Source organism: Streptopelia decaocto (assembly GCF_964273445.1).
Source record: "Streptopelia decaocto genome assembly, chromosome: 5".
Classification (NCBI taxonomy): domain Eukaryota; kingdom Metazoa; phylum Chordata; class Aves; order Columbiformes; family Columbidae; genus Streptopelia; species Streptopelia decaocto.
Window position 1 is genome coordinate 55,800,927 of NC_138659.1, and position 26,452 is coordinate 55,827,378.

Consider the following 26,452-nt stretch of genomic DNA (forward strand, 5'->3'; position numbering starts at 1 on the left):
TGTTTTGAAAGCATTCCATTAATTTGTTTCTACAGAATTGCACTAGGGAACCTCTGAAGATGCACGGAATCATCCCACACTGTTGCTTAGCTCAGTGTGAGAACATGTCCTTCTGCTTGTGCTGCTCTGTATTTTCTGCTCCTCTGAAAAGATAGCTGACAAGAACTGTTTAAAAATAGCAGGCCAAGGGCAGGTGACAAAATGTCACGCCAGCAGCACCTGGTCCAGTGACAGCCTGGAGGGAGGAAAAAACCAAACCCAGATGTCACAGATATGATTCTATTTCTGAAGCTGGTCAAACAGCAGAATTTCAGCTTCAGCAAAGGAAGAGGGAAGGGCCTGTCCAAGCATTATGAATTTGAATTTTACTCCTTTTTTTTTTTTTTTTTAATAGAAATTCCTTTTTTCTGTTATGAGTATTAGTTTACAAGTATAGATTAATATATACACCTTTTCACAAGTAATACCTGTAACACTCATTAATATACTGTTAAGAAAAAGGGAATTAATGTCAACCTGGCAGGTTGACTTACTTTGGCACAAGCTTATACTAAGTGAAATCATAGCAGCTTTATGTTTCTGCAGTGCCAGATTAATGTGAAAGTATGTATAGGAGAATGATATCTGTAATTAGGAAATCTGAAGTAGTTAATGAAGTTCTCTTTAAGAAGCTTTGCTGAAGGAGTTGGAAAGTAAAAATGAAAACTGTATTTACCTTCCTTCTGCCCCTACTTCTTTCTGGAGGTGTTTGCTTCACAGTCTTATTGCGGGGGGCACTTTTTTCTAAAAGAGTGAGAAAATGATAATGTGAATAAAATATATTTGCTCTTCTTAAACTGCTTGTGACTTCGTTTCAGAAGTGTACTGAAACTTTGTGTTGTATCTATTCAGAAATAATGCTAATTACAGCACAGCAGTCTCTGTGGCTGGAAATAGAAGGCTGTAACTTATTAATAGGAACTAAAAATGTTGGAGAAGATTGGCTTTAGTTCTGCTTTGTCAACACTTGTTAAAACTTGGTTTTGCAGAAGTATGGAAGAGAATTTACACTACAGGAACTTAATGGCTATGTTAGTTCGTCAGTATAGTGAGTGAATCTTGATCTCCCATATATGAGTGCCAATATAGTGAAAAAATGTAAACTGTCTGCTTAGCTCCCAAACTTAACCACAAATCTAGAGACATGGAGAGCATATAAAATGCGTTACAGCACTTGTAAGTAACCTAAGTTACTTGCATTACTTAATTAAAATAATTTTTTATGTGGCTATAGTGATTCTTTCATATCTTTTTCTCAATGAGGACTAAGATAAATTACAGCTTTCAAATTGTTATGTGGGGTTTAATTAAAATAGTCCTGTTACAAAGTTTCTTCAGGGGAAGTTTTTAATACTTCAGCTCAGTTAAATAGTATCTAAAACTAATTTGAATAGTAGGAGAGTTGGCTCATTCATTGCTTTGATGATAGAAGTAGACTTCCGTGGACTGTGTCTCCTGTGAAACAAAGTAATCGCATGTGAATTTGTTCCCACTTTCAGTTCTTAAAGTCATCAAAGATGATCTTAAGCCAACCTTTCGTTTGTTAAATTTCATGTGAGAAAATTGGTACTATTTTGCATCGCTCTAGCTTCCTGGAAACTGGCACCCACAGAGTTCATTTGGGTTTAATGGTATATATGATGGTCCATATTGTGGGTCAAGAATACATGTTTTTCAAATACATGTGAATGTACTCCATGAGAACAACACTCCCTCCAACTTAATGTCTTATCTCAAATAGTAAGTGATGGCAGATTCCTAGAGAAGATTATAAAAAAAGGATGAGCACTCTGTCTCCAACAATCCATTAACTACAGAATTTCTGGTGTCACACGTAGTATAGAAAATAGTGGTTTATTTTTACCAACTGAGCTTTTGTATTGCTGTACTTATTATTTGAAGCCTACTATAAATGATGCAACTGCAGCAACATTGATCTTTGAAGCTCTATTTTGAATGAGTAAATGTGATACTTTCCTAGTACAAGGCAAAGGGATGTATTAAAAATTATTATTTACGTGTTTATTTTGTGATTTTCAGTGTTCTAAGTGCATAACACTAAAAGTGCTATGGTGTTAAATACCTTAAATGTGTATTCTTGCAAAGTTGCCTTCAGTAGCTGGAAGATTTGGCTACCCTGGCTGCTGTTCTCCTTTTAGCAAATTTTCGTGTTATTGAATGTAATTCAGGTTTGAAATAAAGACATTAAAAATAGCTTTTATTTACATTGCAGGACGTATGGGAATAAACTTCCATCATCCAGGAACGGACAATATTATGGCTCTTAATAGTAAGTAGTTAATATTTAGTGACTTATTGTCATATTGAGTATTTTTTTTTTTTTTTACATCTACTGTGTATGTAGCTGCACAGTCAGACATAAATATGTAATAATAATATTTACACAGAAGCTTATGTGCACTATCTAAAAATTATTCTCATAAATCAGTTCTCTCTGATTTTATTGGTAGAATTGGTGGTTCTTTATATTAGCTTTATAATAGCTTTATGTGTTCTACTGGAAACTTCATAATGCCTGCTATAGGTAATACTGCAAAACAATCTCTGTTGTTCCCTCTTTTGTGGGTGTGTGTGTTAAATCTGGAACTTTAATTTCCGATATCTCTCCAGACATATTTCTCTTGTTGGGATGAGTTGTTACAAGTTTTGTGTACATGTACGTTGACTGTTGGAGTTTACTTTCTTGTTTTCCTTTAAACATTATGTAGACAGGACTGGAGAGTATGTTTAGACATCTATAGGCTACAGGAGAAGTGTGGGGCTGAAGTTGACTGAAAGATTATTGCTTTTCTTTCTGTTGGAAAATAAAAAGTAATTAAAAATTATCCAGTCATGAGCACACACATTGAAAAAACCTGCCCAAGTTGATGTGGAAGCTCTAGAGCCAGCCTCCGATGTGGGGGACAGCGTGTCAGGCACCGCCATCGTAATGTAGAATTGAACTATGCAAATTAAAGCATAGTTTTTGTCCACCTAATCCGAAGAAATGCTTACTGTTTTGAAATGTCTGGTTTTGCTTACAATGTTGTATGTTATGATTAATTTACTAACTTCTCTAAAATTTTTTGCCTTTGTATCGTCTATATAAGTTACACTCTGTATAGTTGAAAGCTGCAGGTTTTTTTAGAGTCTTAAAATTAGATTGTGTTTTGTGTACTGCCAAACAGAATTAAAAAAGAATATGTCAATGTGAAGAATGACAAATCTGTAATAGACAGGATGCAAGGACTTTGACATTTGGCTTTAAATGCCAGCTTTTGGAACTTGTAAGACCATGCTTGTGCCCTTTTATTTGGTTTGTTTTACACAGCTAATGATGTTGAGATATTTTGCAGAGTTTCTATTATTGTAGTTAGCATATATGCCTCATTTTCTTATGGGCACATGACATTACAGGAAATCAACTAGGGGAAATGCTCCATTTAATTAAAGACCTTATTAAAAGGGGAAGCTGGTCATGTAGCTCTGTGTGTGTGTGTGAATAAATTTCACACAGTACAGTCTGCTGCTGTTGGACATGAATTCTGGTCTCAGAAGGTATTCTCTAATGTGGGCATTTCAATAAGCTGATTGCAATAGTAATATAATTGTGAAGACGGGGGATTAGAAGTGAATTTTGAGATATTTTTAAAAATTAGCAGTTACTATGCAATATATAGCAGTATTTCTTACAGGGTCTTCTAGAGGTTTTTGAAAGACAGGACTGAAAAACTGATACAAAAATCTATACTATATACTGTATAATATCATATCAGGGTTGTTTCATTTTGGGACAACTCACTCTTATCCTAAGCAGTTGAATATATTCTATTTTGATATATGTCATTGCAAGATAAACTTAAAAAAATCAGTTGCCCTTTTAAAGGAAATAACATTTAAGAAATTATTTCTTTCTCTGTCTAATTACTGTGAAATTTTTAGAGCAGCTATATAATCTAATAGTTTGTAAAAATAATGATCCTTTGCAGCTATGGTCCTGGTATATGGCTAAAAGATTAGTATAACTAACTGAGTGACCTAACCAAGTTATATTTAGGCATTTCCAGTATTTAAAATATTATGCGATTATTGAAAGATATGCAAGTTTACAGACTTGCATAAACCTGGAAACATAAATATGCAATTTATCCAATATAGTAGTGATTGTTTTTTTGAATGAAATTAATTGCAAATCAAAAGTCTGGATAAGTTCCCATAAATTTTCCTTCTCCTGCATCTCTTCTCCCTCCCATTCCATAGTAGGCGAGGCCATACTGGTTTTGGCTGTTACAAAGAGTCCAGAAGCCAGAATGATTGTACTGGGAAACCTATTGGATTTTGCTTTTAAATCTTCAAAGAGTTGGGAGTAAAAGCAAGTATTCAAGTACCTGAGCTTCAAAATTACTTTCTGTGATTTAAATTTTCTTTTGTCTGCAGCTAAAACTGAGAAATTTAGAACTATGTAATTCTTGTGTGATCCCTTACTTCCGCATGGGGAAATATACTAAGGAAAGTTGGTCCAAGGAGAAATATTCTTTCCTGTGCTGGAATGGTTATGGTTTGGGATTAAAAAAAAAAAAAAAAAAAATTATATATATATATATATATATAAGTAAATTAAATTAAAATAAAAATTCTCCAAATATATTTAATCCCAGTAATTCATGGAACAATTTGGAGAACTTATGTAACTTCTTTAAATCATAATACTTGTAATATCGATATATAATTTCTGTGAAACTGAACACTGTCTGCTGAAACTGCAAATCCAGCCTTCACGTTCTATTTATAGTCATTGCTACATAGGCATGTTCCTCTTTTGCTGTGAAGACACAGTAATAATCTTTAAGATTTATTACTCAAAGCTCAATTTCTCACTAAAAGCATACACAATCCTTTGAAGCTGGAAGACAACATAGGCTGATACCAACAGCAATGCAAAACTTTTCTTCACATGGTATAGGAAGAGGGGAAGTTTTCTGGGAGCTATTCGTCTCTTTAGCTCCTTTTCATCCTTTGTGGCAACACTTTCAACTGTACTTCAGCTGTTACTCTGATTTATTGATTACAGCCTTTAGAAAATAGGGATTTTCCTGACGGACTGTCTCGAGCTACTGCCTGTAAACATTGAAGGGGATGGTTTGGCTTGAGGGAAGGTGTTACTTGTTTAGTTGCCAGTGCTTAGTGTAGAGCATACTACCACCCTTTTGTTCGTGATTGTGCAAAGCTATGAATCATCATCACCTCACAGCACTGAGTTGTGAAATGACAAAATTAGTGAGATAGAAGAGATTGCTTTTAAATGCATAATAACTTTGAATCTCTTCTTCTCACTAATAGCATTAGGCTTGTGTATAGGCATACAGTAGAGGCACTTGAAGTTTTCTGTCAGAATTAGGCTTCTCTTGAGGAATGCAGTGTTCAAATATTCAGAGACATCTGAGCATAATCCTAAAGAGCATTTAAACAAAAGGAAGATGCAAATATTTAGATTTGAAACATTGTGCAAAGGGAAAAAACTATAGTTTTTGTCTATGTGAGCTCTAATTGAAATTCTCTAATTGAAATAGTGTTTTTAATCAAGTAGTGACACCTGTTTGTTAACTTTTTAATAGTGTTAGTCATACTGAGCAACAGTAAAATAATTTTCATGAACTTTTCATCTACAGCACACTATTAAAGACAATTGATACTGTAATTTTAGGGCAAATCTGGCATAAAGTGAATAATTGAGTTTAGCTATATAAGTTACTGTATGGACTTAAAGGGAAATGATGTATTGACAATATTTTTAGTAGATGTTTGCGCAAAGCTAATTAAAAGTTATGTTTACAATACTAAGGAAAACCTGAAAAGAAATTACTTTTCTTTGCCCAATTTAACTCAAAAGGTCTCCTCCATCCCCTTCTCTTGCTCATACTCACACTCATTTGAAATCATACATTTCTGCAGCGGTTGCTTCTGTTTGGGGGACACTGGACGTTCGCTTGAATTCATATGTCCTCCTTTTTAATTAGCTCTATAAATGGGACTAAATGACTGGCATGACTACACAGTCACCTACGTGCTAGGTAGTGAGCTGTCTTTGTTGCTGCTTATGGACTCCAGAAAGCCAACAGTCATCTTTAGTGGGAGACAAGTTTAGCAGGTGAAAATGGGAGATGGGGAGTAAACAAGCATGTGTGATCTTTCTAAGGAAGCACTGAACTGCATTGCTGGGATCCCAAACAAACTTCTGTAAAATGAGTTTATACTAAAGGTAGTTAAACCAACAAATGAGAAAAAACCCTTTGTGAAATGCTGAAATTTTGTTCTTCCTAAAGCTGCTCTGTACAGGGACTTTACTGTTAGGCTTCAAATGTTCCATCTGCTTCCAATGTTCATTCTTGTCTCATGAAAATATGTCATCTGTGAGGTCTGGTGGTGTTTGCTCTCCATCTGACTGTCTTCTTTTCATTAATGTCATTTAGTTCTGTTTGTTCTGAGTAAAATAACTTGAAAAATACATTAAGGCAGGGATTTGGAGCACCTTTTTAGATGTTTGTATAGAGATTTTGTTTTTTTTCATTAACATAAATAATAATTATGTGGGGAAGTTGTCATGCCATGACAGAAAACGTAATGGCAGCAGAACAATTTCATTTTTTATTTTCATGCTTCTATTGGTTTTAAGATTTCCTTGCCTCTTTAAGAACTGTTGTACTTTGCTCTTCCGATATTCTAATGTATTGTTTTCAAACACAGTGTTTAGATATACTGAAGTTGCTGAAATAGAATCTTATATTGGAATTTCCTGCTCATGCTTTTGGTATACCTTGGAATGAACTATTCTGGATAGAAAGTTTATTGAATTATTTTTGTTTTGCAAAATCTTGTGTTGGCAGTGTAATAGCTAATAAAAGCTTGGTTTTTGTAGTGAGAGAAGTCTGGGAAAATGTGCAGCTACATTTTGAGATGCATCAGTCTGTTCTGATAGTTTGATACCTGCCTGTAGGAATTTGCTGAGCTTATCAGCCCAATTGCCAAGTTGGGTTACTAGCTTATTAAGATACAAGGAGTAATAGGAAGGAATAAGGAACACTGAGAGAAGTAATAAGGTTTGCAAAACTAGACCTAATTTAATTATAAAGAGATCAGACTTTATTTAACTGGAGGGAAAAAATGAGTGATGTAAAGTGTGACATAGCAAAGGTAGCAGTGTTCATAACAGTCCCAGAGTGTGCGAACTGGCACTTCATACATAACCTTGTTAAGTTTTTCAGAACCAGCTGTACAAACAGTAGTGATGCTGCCTTGGGGGCTGTGAGGTGGGCTAGCTGATATCTCAGAGTCCCTTCTATACCTGTTTAATTAAAAAAAAAAGTGGGGGGAGGGGACAGAGAAAGGCAGGGGAACAATAAATCATGCTTTTTCTTCTTTCCTCCCTTCAATTTTTTATATTAGCATCTGCACTTCTCATGATCTGATTTGGCTGTTTCTGAAGGCAGGATCTCTTATCGGTGACTGCTAAAGTCTTTCTTTAGTAGAGGAAGATTTCTTATTTTTTTTTCCTTTTAATCCAACCTTGTAGCTCTTTATTACCTTCTTGTGGTTTTCTTTTTTCTTTTTTTTTTCTCCTCTCACCATGTTTCCTGCCTTATAACCTCACCCATGTACTTTCCTTTCGTCTGTGTGATCCTCTCTGCTGTGGGCGAGTGCCATCTGTTTCTGCAGAATTTTAAGAAAAAGCTTTGCCAGGCTATTCCAAAAGCATTATGTATTATGGTAAAATAAATGAGACTGCAGTCCAGAATTAGGTTAGGTAGATTGGAAGCAATATGAAGGAAGTTCCTATCAGCCTCACTGTTAGAAATGTGAGTTTTATCATTAATCTATTTTTTTAGACTAAAATGAAGAACTGAAAATAGATAAGTCTTCCCTCTTGCACAGATGCTTGGCTGCTTAATATGCCTAAGGATGAAAGACCTAAGCTGTTTAAACAATAGTTTTGAGTATCAAATGCAGTTCATGTGTCTGATCAAGTGTTTGAGGCCTAATGTGTGGGCCTTAACTACATACAGCTTGCCATGTAGGTTGTATTTTTCTGATGATGGGATTCAGTTGTGTATGCATGTCATCATATGTTATCAGGCAGATTGTTGTAATGCTTTCATTGCTGTCATTGGGGAAAAAGGTGAACCAGAAGAGACTGCTGAGGCTAATATCACCAAATGATCACAATACCTATCTGCATGTCCAGCCCATCCATCAGTGGAAATTGAGAACCACCTTTTGAACCACTCTTAGATGAGCAATAATCCTCCCAATCCCAAAATTATACCTCTTTAAAATGACCAGAGGGTAGACGTCTTGTTCTTTGTGAACAACTTTTCTAGCTGTAGAAAAAGGGGAAGAAAGAGCTTTATTTTCTTAAACAAGCAGTTCTGTTGCATTGCTTATCATGAGAGTGGGTCACTGGCAGAGCTTTAAACTGGACTTGAAGGGGGAGTGGGATAATATCAGGCTTGCCGGTGACAAGCTGTGGGATGACACAGCAAGGCTGGAAGGACGGGTTGCTAGTGAGGGCCTGTAGCCTGTTGCTCTGAGATGTGCTGGCTACACTGCAGCACACGTGAAGCTTAATGGAGATGAGCCAGGGGCTCCTGAGGTAGTAGGAGCCAATGGGGAAACACCAGTGAAATACCTCAAAGGAATTAAGGTGTGTTCCTATAAGGCAGGCGTGTCAAACTCATTTTTACCAGGGGCCACATCAGCCTCAGAGTTGCCTTCAAAGGGCCGAATATAATTTTAGAACTGTATAGATATTGTAGTAGCTGACATACTTCTACACCAGTGCATGCAGTATGGGTAAAAAATAGGAGGCAGCTGGAAGCCACCGTGCTACTAGGAAGCCACAACCTAGTTGCCATTACTGAAACTTGGTGGGATGGATCCCATGGCTGGAGTGTGGCTATTGCTGGCTACAGGCTTTTCAGAAGGGACAAGCAAGGAAGGAGGGGTGTAGGTGTTGCCCTCTGCATCAAGAAATGGATAGAATGTGAAGAGCAGTCTCTGGATAATAGCCACGAGCAGGTTGAAAGCTTATGGGTGAGAATTAGAGACCGAGGCAACAAAGCGAATCTTGTGGTTGGTATCTGCTACAGGCCACTGATCAATGGGAGCCTATTGATGGAGCCTTCTTACTCCAGCTCCAGCAGGCATTGCACTTGCAGGCTCTTGTCCTGCTGGGGGTCTTCATTTTCCCTGGCACTGTAACTCACTTGCCAGCTCTCTCAGAACTTCAGAGATCCACTATTCAAAAGAAAAAACTTGACATATTTTCCTTTTTGATCTTAGAAAATTATTGGACAACTCTTAATGTCATTAAAGCAGGTATTGTTCTGAACTGCTGACTGCTTCAGGGTTACAAATTATTTTTTCAAGTTAGAAATAAGATTCCAGTACCTTACACATCAAGGTTAATCCTGTCCATACCTCTGCTGAAATCTGTGAGGAGGATCTTTCACAGCTTGTCAGTTCTCTATTGCTGCTAGAATCTGGATTAAAAGGCAAGTCAACATATTATAGAATCTGGATTAAAAGGCAAGTCAACAATTTATTTGGGCAATATTATCCCCTATATGAACATACTGAAGTATACCAGCTTGTCTATGGACTTAAGCTATTATATTTTTAATAAGATATAATGTATTTGAAAAGGTTGTCAGAAAGTTGTCTCTCGCAGGTTATTAATTAAGCCGTATTGAAGCTGCTGAAAGCTTTTGATCTGCTTGATGTAGGTGAATGATACTGAAGTTTCTATACAGAACGTTTTCTTGAGGGTAGTGATAGTATCATGTTGAATAAATATCAGCATGTGATTGGTTGGCTTCACTAAAAAATATGTTTCAAGAAGGTGATTGTATTTCAGTCAAGCTTAATTGTGCCACCAACTTTCTCTCTTGTGTAGCTAGCTGTCTTCCCAGGGGAACTTTTCCCCACGGGTTCTGATCCATAAAAATTGAACCCGTAATTAGAGATTAAGCTGTTAGACTGGATACTCATTGTTTCACATGACTAACATCTGTTGTCTCTAGGAAATGAAGTAAGGCCGTTCTTGTTTTTGCAAGTGCCTCTTAACTTCAAAGGCTTGGTTCACAGGGATATTGAACTGTAAGTTATTATTACGCCTTCTTGTACTGATATATTGTGACAGTGTTTAATTGAATCATGTCAGATGATATGCATTCCTAGGTTGGGCTTTTGTGTAGTCATCACTGCCACCGATTTTTATTTTCTGTTGTCTTATAACTGAAGTGTATTCTGAACAGGGCATACAACACGCCTTACATGAGTATAGCCAGGCCAGTTACAGGTGTGATTTGAGACTAGAATAATAAACCAGTACAAGCCCCAAAGCATGCATATTTTTTCTGTGAAAAAGTGTTCTCATGGCCTTCCTATGGAATAGTCATACTCCATAGGAATAAATTAAGCCAGTGACACTACATAACTTTGGGTTTTAAAAGCTTTTTGTCTTTACAGCCTTGGGAAAAGCTAATGAGGCTGATAATGAACATTAGTTTCACTGCTCTATTTCAGTTTCTCTGTGCCTTTTGAAGTGGTTTTTGTTTGCTTTTTATTTTTTTCCCCCTTCTTTTTTTTTTCCTTCAGTTAGCTATGCTCTTATTTTGTATTATCAAAATAGCTAACTATTAGAATATAATTTTCTCTGGATCTTGTGATTGCTCTTTCTTATAGTCTCTTTCTAATGTAACTGTACCAAGTTACCAAGAGATTAATGAAGGTGAAATGCTTCAGTTTGGAAAGGAGAAGGTTGAAAGTGAATGTGATGGTGCCTTAGAAAAATCACAAAGGAATGCAGAATTCCTGTTCACCATGTTCCCCAGAGGTGGAACTAATGAGACAACTGGTGAAACTTCTGGTAGATCCACTTAGAACCCATAAAAAGAAGAGCTTCTGTAGTTTACTTTTGGAACGTGCTTCCACAGGAATTTCTAGAAGCAGATAGTATCAGCAGGTTCAAAAAAGCATTAGACAAATGGTTAACAAAAGGCCTTTAAGTAGGTATTAGAAGTAGGTGAGAGTGTGCCTCCTAATGTGTTTCGTCCAATGACCATGAATAGTAAGGTAACAGTAGAGAAACAGATCACTGATTAGTGGCCAGTGTAATGTGCTCTTTCTAATGTCACTATTGAAGACGGAATACTTGTCTGGATGGTGCGTTTGTCTTACCCAGCAGGGCATTGCATATGAACTCTCATAGGTTTTCCAGCTGAGCTATATGGTTCATGTCTATGTTATAACATATGCTAAAAATAAGTTCATAAGAATAGATTTTAGTCAAAGTCCATACTTTTCTGTAGGTTGCCACTTCATTTCATGTCTTTCAAATAAATTGCAGAACGCCAGCCTTACTAATAATTCTCAGAAATCGTTTGTGCAATTCTGGTATTTATTTACATGGTTTGCTTTTATCACACAAATTACACAATGTCCCTTTTTGTGTTGGAACCTTCCAACACAAACAACAGGGCAAACCTCTAAACTTATTCCCAGCCTAAGTAGTGACCTGAAGAATGAAGTTGGTTTACTTGTTGAGATACAATAGGCAATATTCTGTTGCTTGATTGTTTTCTTGGTTAACAGAGCACGAGTAACTTTAAAACAGCAGAATAACTTCCCTCATCCACATAACTTTTCTTCTCTTGCCAACTTGTCACACTGTGGATATTCTGGTCCTCTGTCTTTCCAGGGCCAGAGGCAAGGGTTGTTAGGTAGGTCACCGCTTCCTTCGGAATCCTTGAGGGCTGTCTTGTGTGGATGTGTGCTTCTGTGTGCCGTGCGGCTGTGCTCGTCTCATAAACCACGTTATCTCAAAAGAGTTTTGTGGCTCTTGATAAGATTTTGCAAGTGTGTTCTGATACCACCAGTACAGTGCCAAATAAATGTTTGCAAAATGCAAGCCTTTAAATTTCTTTTTCATCAGTTTCATATAGGTTTCTTTGAGATTAAGTTAAAATTAGAGCATTTCAGTTGAGTGTGTGTTGAGTTATTGCAACAATGGGTAATCTTAGCTGCAGGCTTTCAAGAATTCCAATAGCATTAGCACTAAATTTACTCAAATTCATTGCTAGATTTGGGGTTTGGGGAGTTTGTTTTGTGTGTTTGTTAGAAGCTTAGAGTTCTGCAACATACAGGTTCATGTTTGTAAAAATACACTTTCCTTCTGGGATGAGGTAATAGTTTCAGGAGGGTTATCAGGAGGTAAAAAAAAGAATGTATTGTTCCTTTGTATTTGAATAAGTGCAACTTGGGACATAGTGGTTATGTAACTTTCTACCTGTCAGTTAAAGAAAGTTACAAAGGGATAGAGAAACACGAACACAGTGATGATCGTTCTTGGAGTTGCACAACTGATCAGTGCCTGCTTGCAACAATTTCACATTTTACTTGGGAAAATGTGTTCATTGCTTCTTAAAGTGTCTATGTTTTCATTAATACTGTAGTGTTCTATGACGTACCTAGAGAAGAATCACTTTTGTGTTGAATTTTGAAACCTTTCAGGTGATAGTTTTCAATGCAAAATGACATCCATACTTGGCACCAAAATGAATAAATCTGGTGGGTACAATTTTGGGAGCTCCCAGTCTCTTATCTTTTGTCTTCTGTTGCAATTGCCCAAGAGACAAGGTAATTTCAGATATACAACACTTGTGATTTAATTGTAATAGTACAACCCTTTTCTTATTGCCTCCCAAATGTCTTAATTGAAGAATAATTTATAAATGGTTTATTTTCTAAAATATTTACCCAAACTGGAGGTGTTATTAAATTTACCTGATGAACCATTCCTACTATTAAATCTGTTCTGCTCTGACCTTTGATTTATGAATGATGGGAATTTTTTTATTAACATGTCTGAAATGACACATTCTTATTTTGCATCCTTTATAAACAACATAATAACGTATGTGTTGACATTCTTAAGTTGCCCTACTGAATAACTGCCTGCTTTTTGGAAAAAGTAAATTTTAATTATAGAATCATAGAAATATTTTGGTTGGAAGAGACTTTTGAGTCCAGCCATTAACCTGCCACTCTTGAGTCCACCTCTAAACCATGTCCCTGGATAAAATCCTGTTCCTTTTCAAATTGTGTGTATATATAAATCTATAAAATAAAATCAACAATGGTGAAACTTCACCTTCTTTAAGTGTTTAAATGTGATGCAATGTTTTTAAATCAGCAAAAGCTGACTAGACTGATTGTTTTCCTATTTAAGCGGATCACACTGTTTCCCCCCTAAAATTTACAGACAATTATAAAGATACCTTCAGTAATTGTTTTATGGACATAAAGGTTATGTCTGTGAGTGCATATATAAGATAAAAGTAGTATTATGCAGTCCAGTATAACATAGAAGTGTTATAACACCTGAATAGCAATAGTTTATTCTAAAATTTACAGAAGGCTGGTAGATTTCTGCCGTCACATACCGCTATTTTGTTCAGAGCCTAAATGTTTATGTTAAGCATATAACACTTTATTTTCTTAAAAAAAACACCTAAGTCTTTAATCTCTAGTTAAATTAATGCTTCTTTATTTAGTTTTTAAATTGGTAGCATTCTGTTTGAGAAACCTCTTTCAAATCAATGGTTCTTAAGACTTGTTGATAGCTGTGCTTTGATACATGCTTTTTTTTTGTTGTTATATGGGCATTCAACAAGACAAGGACTTGCTACGTAAAGTCTGGCAGTGTTTCTTTGCCATCATGTGTAATGAAATACGGCTTTAGCAGTAACTAGAAAGGAGGAGGATTAATTTTATTTTTGCTGCAAAGCCAACTCTGGTATTGATTCTCCCTGTCACTTGCTGTGTGAGGAGCAGAGTCTGTTTCAGGACTTGCAGCTGCCTCGCTGAAGTTGAATAGTTATTCACACAAAGAGCTTCTCCTGACTTCGTTAAGCATGAATTGTGAAGCAGTTCTTCAGAGTAGCCCTTGAGATATTTTAATCTCCCTAATGAAACACTCATTCTTTTGTGGCCTCAGTGATGGCAGGGGAAAAAGATGTGTATGCTGTCTGAGACTCTTCTTCTTCAGGGCTTGAGGAAGAAGCTACTTGAGTAGAAGAGAGGTTACTAGTGCCTGTGCTGAAGGAGAGACAGCCTTGCTCTGGGCAGGTCCTGGGGCCACTCAGAGGTGACAGCCGGGAGACCAGTCAGCAGATGAGTAGTTCTCAACCAGCCACGACTCATCTATCATGTAATTGCTGGCCAGGGAAAAGTAGGTAGGAAAAGCTGAGGAGGTATGGTGGGTCACCTCAGGATGTGCATTTGAAGATGGAAATAGGAGAACGGGATGAATTGAAAATTTATGGTAGAGAACACTTGGTATATGGAAGGACAGAGTGGGAACAAGATGAACTGGGCTAAGGGGGAGTTTAGGGAGAGCTACAGGAATCACACCTAAAACCTGGGCATGTAGGGCAGGAGCGGAAGGCATTGTGTTAGGTTTGGAAATGGATGGAGCTGGGAAGGAGGAGGAACACAGGTAGTATTGCAGTGGCGGGAGAAAGAAGCAAACCAAGGCTCTATCACCTATTACCTAAGCTCACTGTCTGAAAAACTATATGATCCTAAGCCTTCCACATCTAATTACCTTGGAAGACCACAGATATCTTTTGTGACAGATTGAAGTCCCTGTGTAGAAGACACTGTTTTCCAGATTATTTTCTGGTATTCTACAATTTCAGATAAAAAATTGCTGCTTTTTGCATTTCCCATTTTATCATGAAATATACTTCTGCATTTGTACAACATTGTGGATTTTGCCCTCGATGCATGTCTCATTGAAATGCTGTATTAATTCTGGTGGTTACAATGACATTTTGTCAGTCTGTTTATTCATCTGAACATAGTGGCTATTGAGTTCATACGGTTTTGGTAGGGTTTTAGTACTCAGAGATGGTTAGCTATTTAAATTGAAACATAATCAGAAAATATGTTCTCCACAACTAATTAATAAAATGCAAAATTAATTCTTTTAATTAGGATTACCATTGATGATGTTTATTGCCTCTTAAAACCATAATCCTAAATTAATATTTTATAGTACTGTATGTCTGATATGCCTTTTTTTTTAATACTTTTGCTATTTAGAAAACTTGCATAGCAGGTATGTTCTTGTTCATTTTTTATTTTTATTTTTTCTTTTTCCTCCCTGGCTGTGTCAACTTCAAACTTTTTCTCCTGTATTGGGTTGTTTGAATTTCATCTTGCACTTTTTTGAATGTCTTTTCCTTCTTTATGGTGGGAGGGGAAAAAGAGAAGAGGTAGAATCTACATTTTCTTTGCTTTCGGAGCTAAATCTAATGACAGCTGTACCGACAATTTTCTTCTGTGTTTACATGCAGCCAGGAGCTATGGGCGGAGAAGAGGTAAAAATATTTACTAAATGTTTTGTTTGCTGAATAGTGGGAGAAATAAATATTTATTTCTCTTATGGTAACATGTTACCAATTTTAACATTATTTGATTGATCAATTGCTTCGTATAAATCGATCTCATATTCTTCATTTGCAGAACATCTCCTTTTTAATAGCAGCTTAAAACAAGGATGATCTTGAGCTGATAACTTCCAAGTGTGTTCCTATTACTAATGAACTGGAGGATGACTGAATGTAAAGACTTTTTTCATTATGCATATTTATGACTTTAAATGCATAGTGTTAAAAAAAGATTGTTTTCAGTTGTGGTTTGGTTGTTTTTTTTTTTGTAGGAGTGCAATGTTAAACTAGTGCATTGAACATCTAAAAAGTACTTTTTTTCTTAGATGAAACACTTTTTGTTGAATATTTCACTTGAGTATTATGTTGGATTCTCTTAGGTAGACTATTGTGAATACCAATACTAATAACTGTCCTCAACAGTGAATATTGATAATTATAAGAAAAGATACAATGTTTGAGCACATTTTACCTTTATCTCATCATAGGAAACCCTTAGAAAATGAAAGCAGGCTGAAAACATTTTACAAATGTACAGTGCTGCACAGAAGTTTATTCTGAGAGATGAATGCACATGGACAATTGCACGCTCACAGACTACCAAGAAAGCAACTAATGCACCTTATCTTTCTGTACCGTGCTGTAGCCTACACAGAATGTTTTTTATTGAGGGAGGCAAAAAGTGAACATTGCAGCTTTCAACAATTAGAGTTGGGCGGTGCCATCTGCTTGGAGTACTGCAGCACTGAACTTCATTTTGCCTTCTTTTTCATGTATGATCTGTGACAGCTCTGCATGTGACGTCGCTTTTTTTTCAAAATGTAGAATTTGCATCATGTTTCCAAAGTAACCCATGGGAGACAAAGCTCACCGCACAAGCAAGCCGATAGCCTATAAGTGACTTGTAGTTTGCACATATGTAAGGATTGAGGTAGTAAGCTGTACAGGCTGTACTAATACAGTTTGTAATATAGAAATCAAGCTGATTTTGTTCAAAGCTGACTGGTTTTATTGTTTATTTGACAACAAACAGAAAAAAACGCTTTTTTCCCGCAAATGTACCTTCCTATTTTTCCCTGCTTCCAGAGAACAGGCTATTGTTAACAGATGTTGAAAGCATCCTAATACTTAGACTTTTTCAGTGCTCTCATAGCAGTGAAACAAATGGGAAGGTATGCATAGTATATAATATTGTATACTCTCTGTGTATGTGAACACTGTTCAATTTCATTTTAAGATTGTGTCACGTGTTTCCAGGTTGATCAAATGGCACCAAAGTAGGGAAGGAGGTGGGAATCAGCTGGACACTGTTAACTTCGTGCAACTCATGTTTACTTGTAGAAGTAAAATTAGTAATGTGGCAGTAATTGTGATGAACACAGTGTAGGCTGTTTTATACTAACTGTAGTCATGACAAAACAGGGCAAACGAGTTCTGAATGTGCTGGACTTTCAGATTTATTTTTTTTTTAAATTCTACCAAAAAGCATGTTTCATTCCATAATAATTGTTTCCTGTAGGAAATTCAGGCTTTTCTATAATAACAAGTAGGTGTATGTGTGTGTGCGCGTGTCTTGTCATTAACGTTAGGGATTTTGTAGCTTGTCTTCTTCATAACAATACTAAAGTTTGTGATATTTATGCTTTTTAATTACCTTTAATTTTATAATGTTGTTTTGAGCTTTCTTAACCTTAAGGAACATAAAACTCTAAAACAGTGTGTTAAAAAATGATGTGTTTGTCAAATGTTCCCATATATCCGTATTATTGTTTTTACTATTTGCATTGTGGCAATTTGCAGAGTACCCAGAGGCCAATCTGTACAGGAATTCATTTCATGTTTATTATACTTGGATATTTTAATTAGCATTTGATTCTGTCACTGTGACTAAGCATCTTCAGAGAGAAGAGGTTTTGTCAGAAATTTCCTGCCATAGTCAGTTCCCTACCTGATCCTCTGTTTTCTTTGAGTAAAGAGGCAAGCATTGCTTTGAAGGTATCATGCTTAGAGTTGCTGAGTCACATTCTTCCAGGTACCTTGTTTTCAACTTTTATAACCAGTTTTTCAGGTATAGATGTAAGCACAAGCTATGGGAAATCAGCCCAAAATCTATTCTGCTACACTGACAACTCAGAGAAGTCAGGGGAGGGGTGCAAGAGTATAAAAGCAGGACATTTAGTGATGCTTTCCCATAATACTCTCCCAGAGATTTGCCTCTGGGGGTTTCTTTAGTTGCTGTCTCAATATTTATTACATCAGAAAGGGTTTCTCTCCTCCTCTTGCTCATGTTCTTTTCTGAGCCTACATAAACTTTTCAGCATCCTAAAAGGCCCATGGCAAGGGGACCCACAGTTTGATTTGCTTGCAGCCCTGCCTGTGCTGATTGGATTCAGTGTGCTTCAGTTTCCCCTTACTGGAGGAGACAGTGAACAATCACTCTCCATTCCCTTCTCTGTATGTTTTCCATTATTGTAAATGTATACTTCATACATTTAACTCTACATTTGACTTAACTATACAGTTATAGATCATCTTTTGCATTTACATGAGTACAATGCTTGCAGACTGTCAAGCATCTGGCGGAAGAGGTGATATCTTGCTTTTTAAGCTGCTGTGCATTTTTTTTTTCTTCAAAACTTCAGCACTAATTCAGCTTCCTCATAGACCTGTACAGACCTGTTAGTTGTTCTAGTATTTCTTAATTTGACATGTCAGCTTCCACTAATGGCTCATATAATGTAATTCTCTTACAGATATTTTCAAATTTCCTAATTTTCAATGGGGTTTCTGATCTTTTTACACAATTTTAGCCTTGCTATTTAATATTTCTCTCATGCATGTGCTGTCTTTTGTGCCGAAATGCAGATGTCTATGTATGTGCATGACCTGTTTGCCATTAATGGAATATTCATCAACAGTCTTTACTGTTTTATGCTCTAAACTCCCCATATCTGACAATGAGCTATACTAGATTTTGAAGAGTACCGTCTCTAAATCCTTCTCTGATTGTGGCATTTACCCTGTTTTATATGTTGGTGCTTAAAAGCACAGTGGGATTTTTACTTCAGTGGACTTTTGCATCTGTCATCTCTGTCAACGTGCATTCAATGTATTCTTTCTGATCAAGACTTTTCTGGTGTTCATAAAAAAATCAGGCTGGTATTCATGTCAGAACATCTTTCCTGGCTTTTGTTCGTTACCTTGTTTTCTATATATAGGGTTGCTGCTTCTTTTTGTAATCTGTCCTTTACAACTGGAGACTATTACTGATATTTTCAGTGTATACATTTTTCTGACTAGTCTCCCTCTGCATGTCTTGATTTTGCTCCTTGTTCCTGTTTTATTTCCTGTGTTTCCCTGTGCTTTTAATACCTTTATGGTATTAATGCTTCCTTAGGTCTTGCTGGAAGTCAGTTTCATGTGATCCATTACCTTTGAGTTTATGTGCACTGCTATTTGTAATTAACACCCTAAGGCTGTTTGTATCAATTAATTATAATTCCATCCCTGGAAACAATCCTCCATGAGATGAGGTGACAATTAGTCTTTTCAGAGTTGAGATGCGGTTAAATTTATACATCTCTCTACATTGCAGGATTTATTTTTCAACTCTGGTATAAGGAATTATTAAATTCTAAAGCTGGTGTGTTCTGCAGTGCTGCTTACATACAGACTTTGAATATTTCTTTATCTTCTGAATGAATAAGTTTGTTTTTAAGACAATGTGTGTATACTTTGGCAATAATAGCAACAACCACATCAGGTGATCACCAATAAATTCTTCACTTTTCATTAACAAACTGAATAGCAGCCATTTATGTTACTTTTTGTCAATTCTTTACTGAAAGGGTGTTTTAACACTGAGTAACAGCTTGACAGGCTTTCCTAGTTAACAACGTTTTTCTTCAAGCGCGAGTTTTTGTGTTTTATTTAATAATATTCTAAAGATTTACTTTTTTTCTTGTTAGCTAAGCTTCTTGCTTCACCTACGTGTTCAATATCCACAATACAAAGCTTTTCTATGTTTATTTTGCTGTTTGCCCCTCTGCTCAGCTTAGGCCTCCGTTCACTCGGGGGGAAGTGAGGCAGCCCTTGTGGGCAGGACCCTGCCAAGCGCTCTGAAGGGACCGTCCTGCTCTGCCCCGTGGGGGCTTGGGTGATCTGCTCTCTAAATCTCAAAGAATGGGTTTGAAATGTTAATCTTACAAAGGTTCTTTCTGTAGCTGTTATACACAATTTCAGCAGATAACTTCTTGGGTTTCATTGCTATTCATTTGCAAGGGATTGTTTTAAAGCTAAATTAGGTTTATGGTCTTGTAAGCATAATATAGTCCTGGAAAAATAGAAGCTATACTAATGAACATCATTTCAATAACTGGACCACCTAGCTGGGACCTTAAATGCAAATTCTGTTAAAGCAAAACAGTAAAAGGAAAATGTAACATTTTTTTACTGAAATATTTACTTCTCCAGGAAATAGCGTTAACTATGAATACTACAAAATCTGTTACAGGTCGGTCTTCACTCTTTCCTTTTGAAGATGGCTTCCTAGACGATGGTCATGGTGATCAGTCTTTATCATCGGGTCTCAGCTCTCCAACACGCTGTCAGAATGGTGAAAGAGTGGAACGCTATTCTAGAAAGGTGTTTGTTGGAGGTCTTCCTCCTGACATTGATGAAGGTACTGTGAATAAGTTACATTGGTGAGATGTGGGAATTAGCTTTCATATAATTACTTTAAAAAGGTCAGATTTCCATAAAAACAAATGTGTTTTCCCAGGTATGTCGCTTGTAGCGCTTGTTGCATTATTTAAAACAAACACCACCACCCCTTGCAAGACCTGAGCGTTTGTTTGCCATTCTTCTGTACCTTAGACCAGAAGACATGGAGATAGAAATGCCTGCATAGCAGGTCTTCTCATCTGCAATAGCATCAGGTGTTTCCATGTATGTAAGTGGGAAAGCTGAAAAAGGGAACTTGGTGGGTCCTGTCACTCCTCCAGTCCTTCCTTGTTCTTTTCAAAGGATGGGGTTGACTTTAAAGACTTCGTTAATACAGTCCTTACCAAAATAAATTAGGCTTTAATTAATCAGCTCTGATATCCAGCATACATGCAGGGGAATTAATATGGTTACAAAATAATTACCAGTTTAGTGGGGCTGGTCAGGTTTTTTCTCAATCGCTGTGTGCTCTACTTGTGTGTGCTCCCACACACCCTGACTCCCAAAATAAAATTGGGAGTTTTTGGTGGTTTTTTCATATTATAGCTGGAATCCATCACTATGTAGCTTCAGTTGGCATACACAGGGAATTTGATGATGCCTTATAATGACAAGAGAGGGATCTCTGAATCTGATCTACTAAATTGAAGCCTAAACCACATGCAATTTTAATAAAAAATAGTATGAGTTACCAGGCTGTGGTTTGCAAAGAGCTCAAATGCAGTTCCCACGTCACATCATGAGTTGCAGGACTGTTGACACAGGAACTGCTGCGCAATCTGAATCCCCAGCTCTAAGAAGCAGCAGACCAACAGGTACGACTGATGTGACATTGCTTTGTCACTCAGAATCAAAATATATGCCCAGCCTATCCTGCAAGGAAGTAACATGACCACGTGGAAGCTGTTACCCTCTTCCACGAGAGGTCTACTCCAGTAACACTTTTTTCCTTCAGCTCCTGAGTTATACAATATATGTGGTGTGGCTCTAGTCACTTGAAAAATCTGAGGTGTAGGGGTCAGATAAACTGGACACATCTGAAACAGCAATCAAAAATATTGGAAAAACCACTGCCTTTCTCTTCAAACTTTTCTCCTGATGGATTGTTGTTCCGATCTATCTAGCATCACGTTAGACACAATTGCAAACAACTTCTTTCTTTAAAGTACATAAATAGATGCATTAAGAAAAATAATTTTAAAAACAACTTAAAATACTTTTTTTGGAAACATTTGTATGTAAACCAAAATTGTCCTCTTAAGTTAGTTTTAGATGTGTGTTCCACGGTGTTTCTAAACTCATGCACAAAAAGCAAAGAAATAACTTGTTAATTCAAGGCAGATTTCTAGAGGAGACTGAGGAAGGTGAAATCCCTGGAGCCGCATGACCTGACGCAGCCTGCTTTCTAGGGCATGCTGCAAGGAGTGGCCACGCTGACATGTCGCTCCTCCGGCAGTCCCATGTGGCTGCATCTGACCCTGCTTTGTGGCTATAATTAGAAATAGACTGCAGCTGAAGCATATTCACTTCTGGTAGATCATGTTTGCATTTAATCCTGCTGCAAACGTGCATTAGTGGCATGTAAAATTACTTTTATAAGCAGCCCTGTATAGCATAGAGGTGAAAGAATATTTAGGCATCCTCTATGTGCATTACTGCAATTTTCACTGCTCTTAATAGGTGTAGAAAATAGTGGTGTTGTTTTGGTGTGGATTTTTTTTTTTAGTAAGAATTTTTACCTTGCCACTGTCAGTCTTCAGATTCTCTCTAAGGTGCTTCATTTGTTTTTTGTAGATGAGATCACTGCCAGCTTTCGTAGGTTTGGACCTCTTGTGGTGGACTGGCCTCACAAAGCTGAAAGCAAGTCATATTTTCCACCTAAAGGTAATTAGTTTAATATACATTTATGCAGGCTGTTTTGGTAAAAGGAATCTATGTCTGCAATCCATTATAAAGAAAAGATTAGACTCTTTATGACAAATTTTCTCTCAACAAGCATATTTTCAGCAGTTGTCATTGAAAAAAAAAACACAATTCAGTGACTGAAATGTGGTCCTGTATGTGTGCTTCTTCAGCAAATCTGGAGTCCTTGAATCATGCCTTAATATACATTAGGCTTACTTTAGAAGGCAAGTTGCAGAAACTTCCTGATGCTGATTCTGTTGCAGGTTTGCATATTGTAGAGACTATAGGAATAATGCCAGAAGACATTGCTGGATTGGGGGAACCGGGTATTTTGTAGAGAAGCATGAGTCCTCTTTGTGTGTTCTGAGCCAAGATGCTGCTCGGAACCCCAGGCTCTGGACTGCAGCAAGGAGCTCTGCTAAGGACCGGGCAGGCTGGCGTCACACGCAGCTGTCGCTGGGATTCTAGGTTGGAGCTTATTTGGTTCAGGGTGCTTTAGAGCGCATGCAGGTGAGGTCATTTTCTGTCTGTCAGCAAAACATTACGCAGACCTGTTTTAGTTGAGAAAGAACAGTTTATGGGGAACCTGCCTGGGAGAGTGACTTGGCTAAATCAAATTGCTGTTACTGTATCCTAGTCTCTCCTATGAGTTTTTATTATAGTATATACATTCCATTTTCAGTCATGCGTGCCTCTTGCATGTAGTTTGGGAGTTCAGTCATGATCTGAACCAGTAGCATAAAGTTACACACAGAATTTCTGACCTATATGTTAAGATTCTCTGTTCTCACTGACCCTGAAAGCTCTTAATTGCTCATTAAGGCCACTGATTATTTTGGCAGAACAATGGGCTGTTCAGTCAGTGAACTAGCTTATCCTACAATATTTTGATAGATTTATTTGACTGTAAAATCACACCAAAAAAAGCCAACTTAACTTATCTGGAAGCTTAAGTGCTGGAGGTGAGAAGTCTGTGACAAATGCTTGCCCTGTAAACAGTATTTGGGACACTTAATACCAGAACAAAACCCCATAAATGCTCTCTCCTTCCTGTTCCATTCTCACAACTCAGCCTTGCTGTCAGTAGTTATGCAACATCTGATATTGAATCTAAAAAACAAAGCAAGACAAGCAAACCAAAACCAACAACACCCCAAACCTCAAAAACCCCCGTATTTTCCTAAGGACAGTTGATAAAAAGATATGATTTTCCCTTTTTATTTTATTTTTGAAGGCCTTTAGGATGTTTTTGGCTAGTGAACTCTGATTGTGGCTTCACTTACAAGTTAAAAAAATTTAGTAAAACCAGCTTCTCCTTGTCCCTAATATCTCCTGGTACTCTCTACTTTCTTTTTTCTTATTAATTCACTAGGTAACTATTCATAGTATATCAACATGGGACTTCCAATTATGATTTTGTTCTGTATCTGACAGTGGACTAGTTATGCCTCACCAAACTTGTAGAAATGTTTTTGAACAAGATCTATTTTAGCAGAAGACAAGGGAATGCAGCCTCACTTCTATTTTTGTCATGATTCTAATATAGGAAACAGCTTTCAAAGCCCCTGCCAGTTGCCCTGAATGTCTGTCTGAAAGTGCTAAACAACAGTCAATCCCAACTGTTCCAGATTTATTTATAACTGACTTCTTAGTTATCAGGCAGGGCTGCAGCATCATGCGTCCTGCATTCCTGTCTTTGAGATTCACTTACATTCATGTTAAGTTTGGTAGGGCAGATATACTTGACTTACTGTGATTCCGTACAGGCAGCATCTGCATAGAAGACAGAATGTTATTACCAGGAATCAAAGGGTAAAGTTTGGATGTGTATTATAATTTTTTTTTTCACAGCTTTTGGTCTATTTTATATATAAAGAGTACTTATTTTCCAAACTTATTGCAGAATCATTGACACAAGTACCACAATAAAATGTCTCCACTGCTGTTTTTCACTAGAAGTTCCTGTAGAACTCATTTTTTTTTTTCTTTTACCTTTTTATTTTAAGCTGGTTTGATGCCTTATCAGGCATTTCTTTAAGAAATACAGTGAAATGAGAGGAGATGTTTGAAATCAGACTTGGTACAAATTCAGTGACATGACTTACTCAGCTGTCAAACACTTGTGAATTCAAATGGTTTCTCCCTTTTTCTAGGCATCCTCCACGTTGCGTTGCTAGTTTGTAAATTCTCTGATATTTGGAATATGATTCTTTCAAATGGAAAATATGTGAAAAAAAGCGCGCAAATTAAATTATAGAGGAGAGAATGAGTTGTTTCTCATGTGCTAGCAATCTCAAAGGTAAATGAGAAAAATGGATTATTGGAATGCAGCAGGGATGATGTGGCGGCTAATCTTTGTTCACACATTAATAAAGCTTGACCTCCAAGGCTTCTCCCACCTACCTGAATGTGCCCCACTGGCAGTAAAACTGAACCCTGCTCTTTCTGAACATATGGCATCACTTCCAGGCAGACATTAGTGCCCTTTTGATAGATGTCCTTTTCATTACTCCTTGGTGTATGCAGGGTCAGACCAGTGGGCAGTGTCTGGACTTATAACCAAGTTCAATATTTTTTTGTTTGCTTGCTGCGGTAAGCATTCAGTCAGAGGTTGGGAGCAGACAGCATCAGCAGTTGATGCTGTGGGTCAGCAGAGTCAGCTGAGTTTTACACTGGAGCAGTTTTACATCATGGTTTTTGTCTTCATAGTTACATCCAGGTGATGAGATCCCTCGCAGTCCTGAGTATATTAATACAGACTTCCAGTATCTACTTACTGGTATAATTTATTGAATCTGTGGAATGTTTACTTTGTTGGTGCAATATATTAATTCCCTATAGTGACACTATATTAGGAACACTTTGATATTCTTAGGACTAGGAACAAACGACAGCAGGAACTATTAGCCACGGCTAATCTGATCAAGCATGAAATCTGAAAGATTAAAATAAAATGTTGCTTCCAGTCTGGTGACCTCCCCCCAACCCTGAGGGCTTTATCTGGTTAGTTTAGTCGGCAAGTCAGGCCGCAGATGTGTAGTCAGTTCTAACAAGCTGTATTAGCTAATGTATTAGTTGGTATGGTTGATTAGCTTAGGTGCAGTGGCATGTGTGCTGTGTTCAGGACTAGCTGGGGTCCAGAAACATTCCTGCAGCAATCAGCTTGAACAAAGGTGGTTTCCTGGATTTGAGATCCTGAGCAGGATGGTGTCACCACAAGCTTGTTTTGGCGCATTACTTCAAGTTTAGTGTTGGACCTGATGGACATAAACTGGTTGTATTTGAAATAAGCTTAACTGCAGTCTCCAGCATGGTGACTTACACAAGGCTTATTTCAGTGCAATGCCAATATTATGACTGTGGACCTTGGGGGACTGCAGATCAACATGGATGTGGCTACACCACACTGCCCAAGCACATCTGTACTGTCTGTATTATCCAGGTTTTACACCAGGTTTTCACCACCCTTACTGAATCTTGCCTGACATCACAGAATACCTTGTGATCACATGTTTGGGAAAGTGATCTGGTTTGGTGGATGGCTGAGTTTTGGTTATTATAATAACAAAACCAAAATCATCTGATGGATCAAGTAGCCTTTACAGGATGTGTTGGTTGCCAGCGAGTTCAATATTTAGGTTGCTGAGAGAAGACGGACTGATGGCACCCAGCCGTTTTGTCTCTGAAAGTGTGTATTATGCACTTGGGCAAGAGAAGCTGCTAACAGTTGACAATGAGTACAAGACGTTGCTATTTCTAGTTCTGAGCATCTGTATTGTTGCCTTCATATTTCCTTTTACTCCTCCTATGCATTGTAAAGCTTAAAGTGATTTTAATGCTTTGCTTCTGAATAAGGCCAATTCATTCCCATTGCCTGAAAAGTCTTTGGATGACTTCCTTCGAATCTGTTTGGATGTGTTAGTAACAGAACTGGCAAAATTGTATATGCTATGTGTTGGTCTTGGGTAAGCAGGTGCCCAGTTCGGAATGTATTTACTTGGCTTTCCGCAGAGTTTTGGGAATTAATGCTTAGACAAGTATTTTTTAAGTACCTATGAAATGTTGAGAAATAATGAAATACGTGCTGAAGAATGTAGTTATCGAGTGTAGTTACACGTTACCATGACACAATCTATTTCACTCTGGCAAAATCTAGATAATTCATATTTTATTGAAATATAAACTGAGGGGTTTTATTACTTATTTGCTAGTCTGCTGAGTTAAGCAAGGCTTATGCTAACTACAGTCTTTTTTTTTTCCTTTTTTTTAATTAAACA

At 37.2% G+C, this 26,452-nt stretch overlaps 1 protein-coding gene across 9 annotated transcripts in view; it reads left to right on the forward strand.

Moving 5' to 3' along the window:
• Positions 1-26,452, forward strand: part of CPEB3 (cytoplasmic polyadenylation element binding protein 3) — a 92,663-nt gene that overhangs the window by 41,744 nt on the left and 24,467 nt on the right. For 8 of the 9 annotated variants that reach the window (XM_082054073.1, XM_082054072.1, XM_082054071.1 and 5 more), the window contains 3 exons: positions 2,273-2,329; positions 20,062-20,229; positions 22,065-22,154. In XM_082054073.1, coding sequence (XP_081910199.1) covers positions 2,273-2,329; positions 20,062-20,229; positions 22,065-22,154 — 315 coding nt within the window. The remainder of the gene's footprint in view (positions 1-2,272; positions 2,330-20,061; positions 20,230-22,064; positions 22,155-26,452) is intronic. The other variant, XM_082054075.1, reaches the window with a different exon arrangement.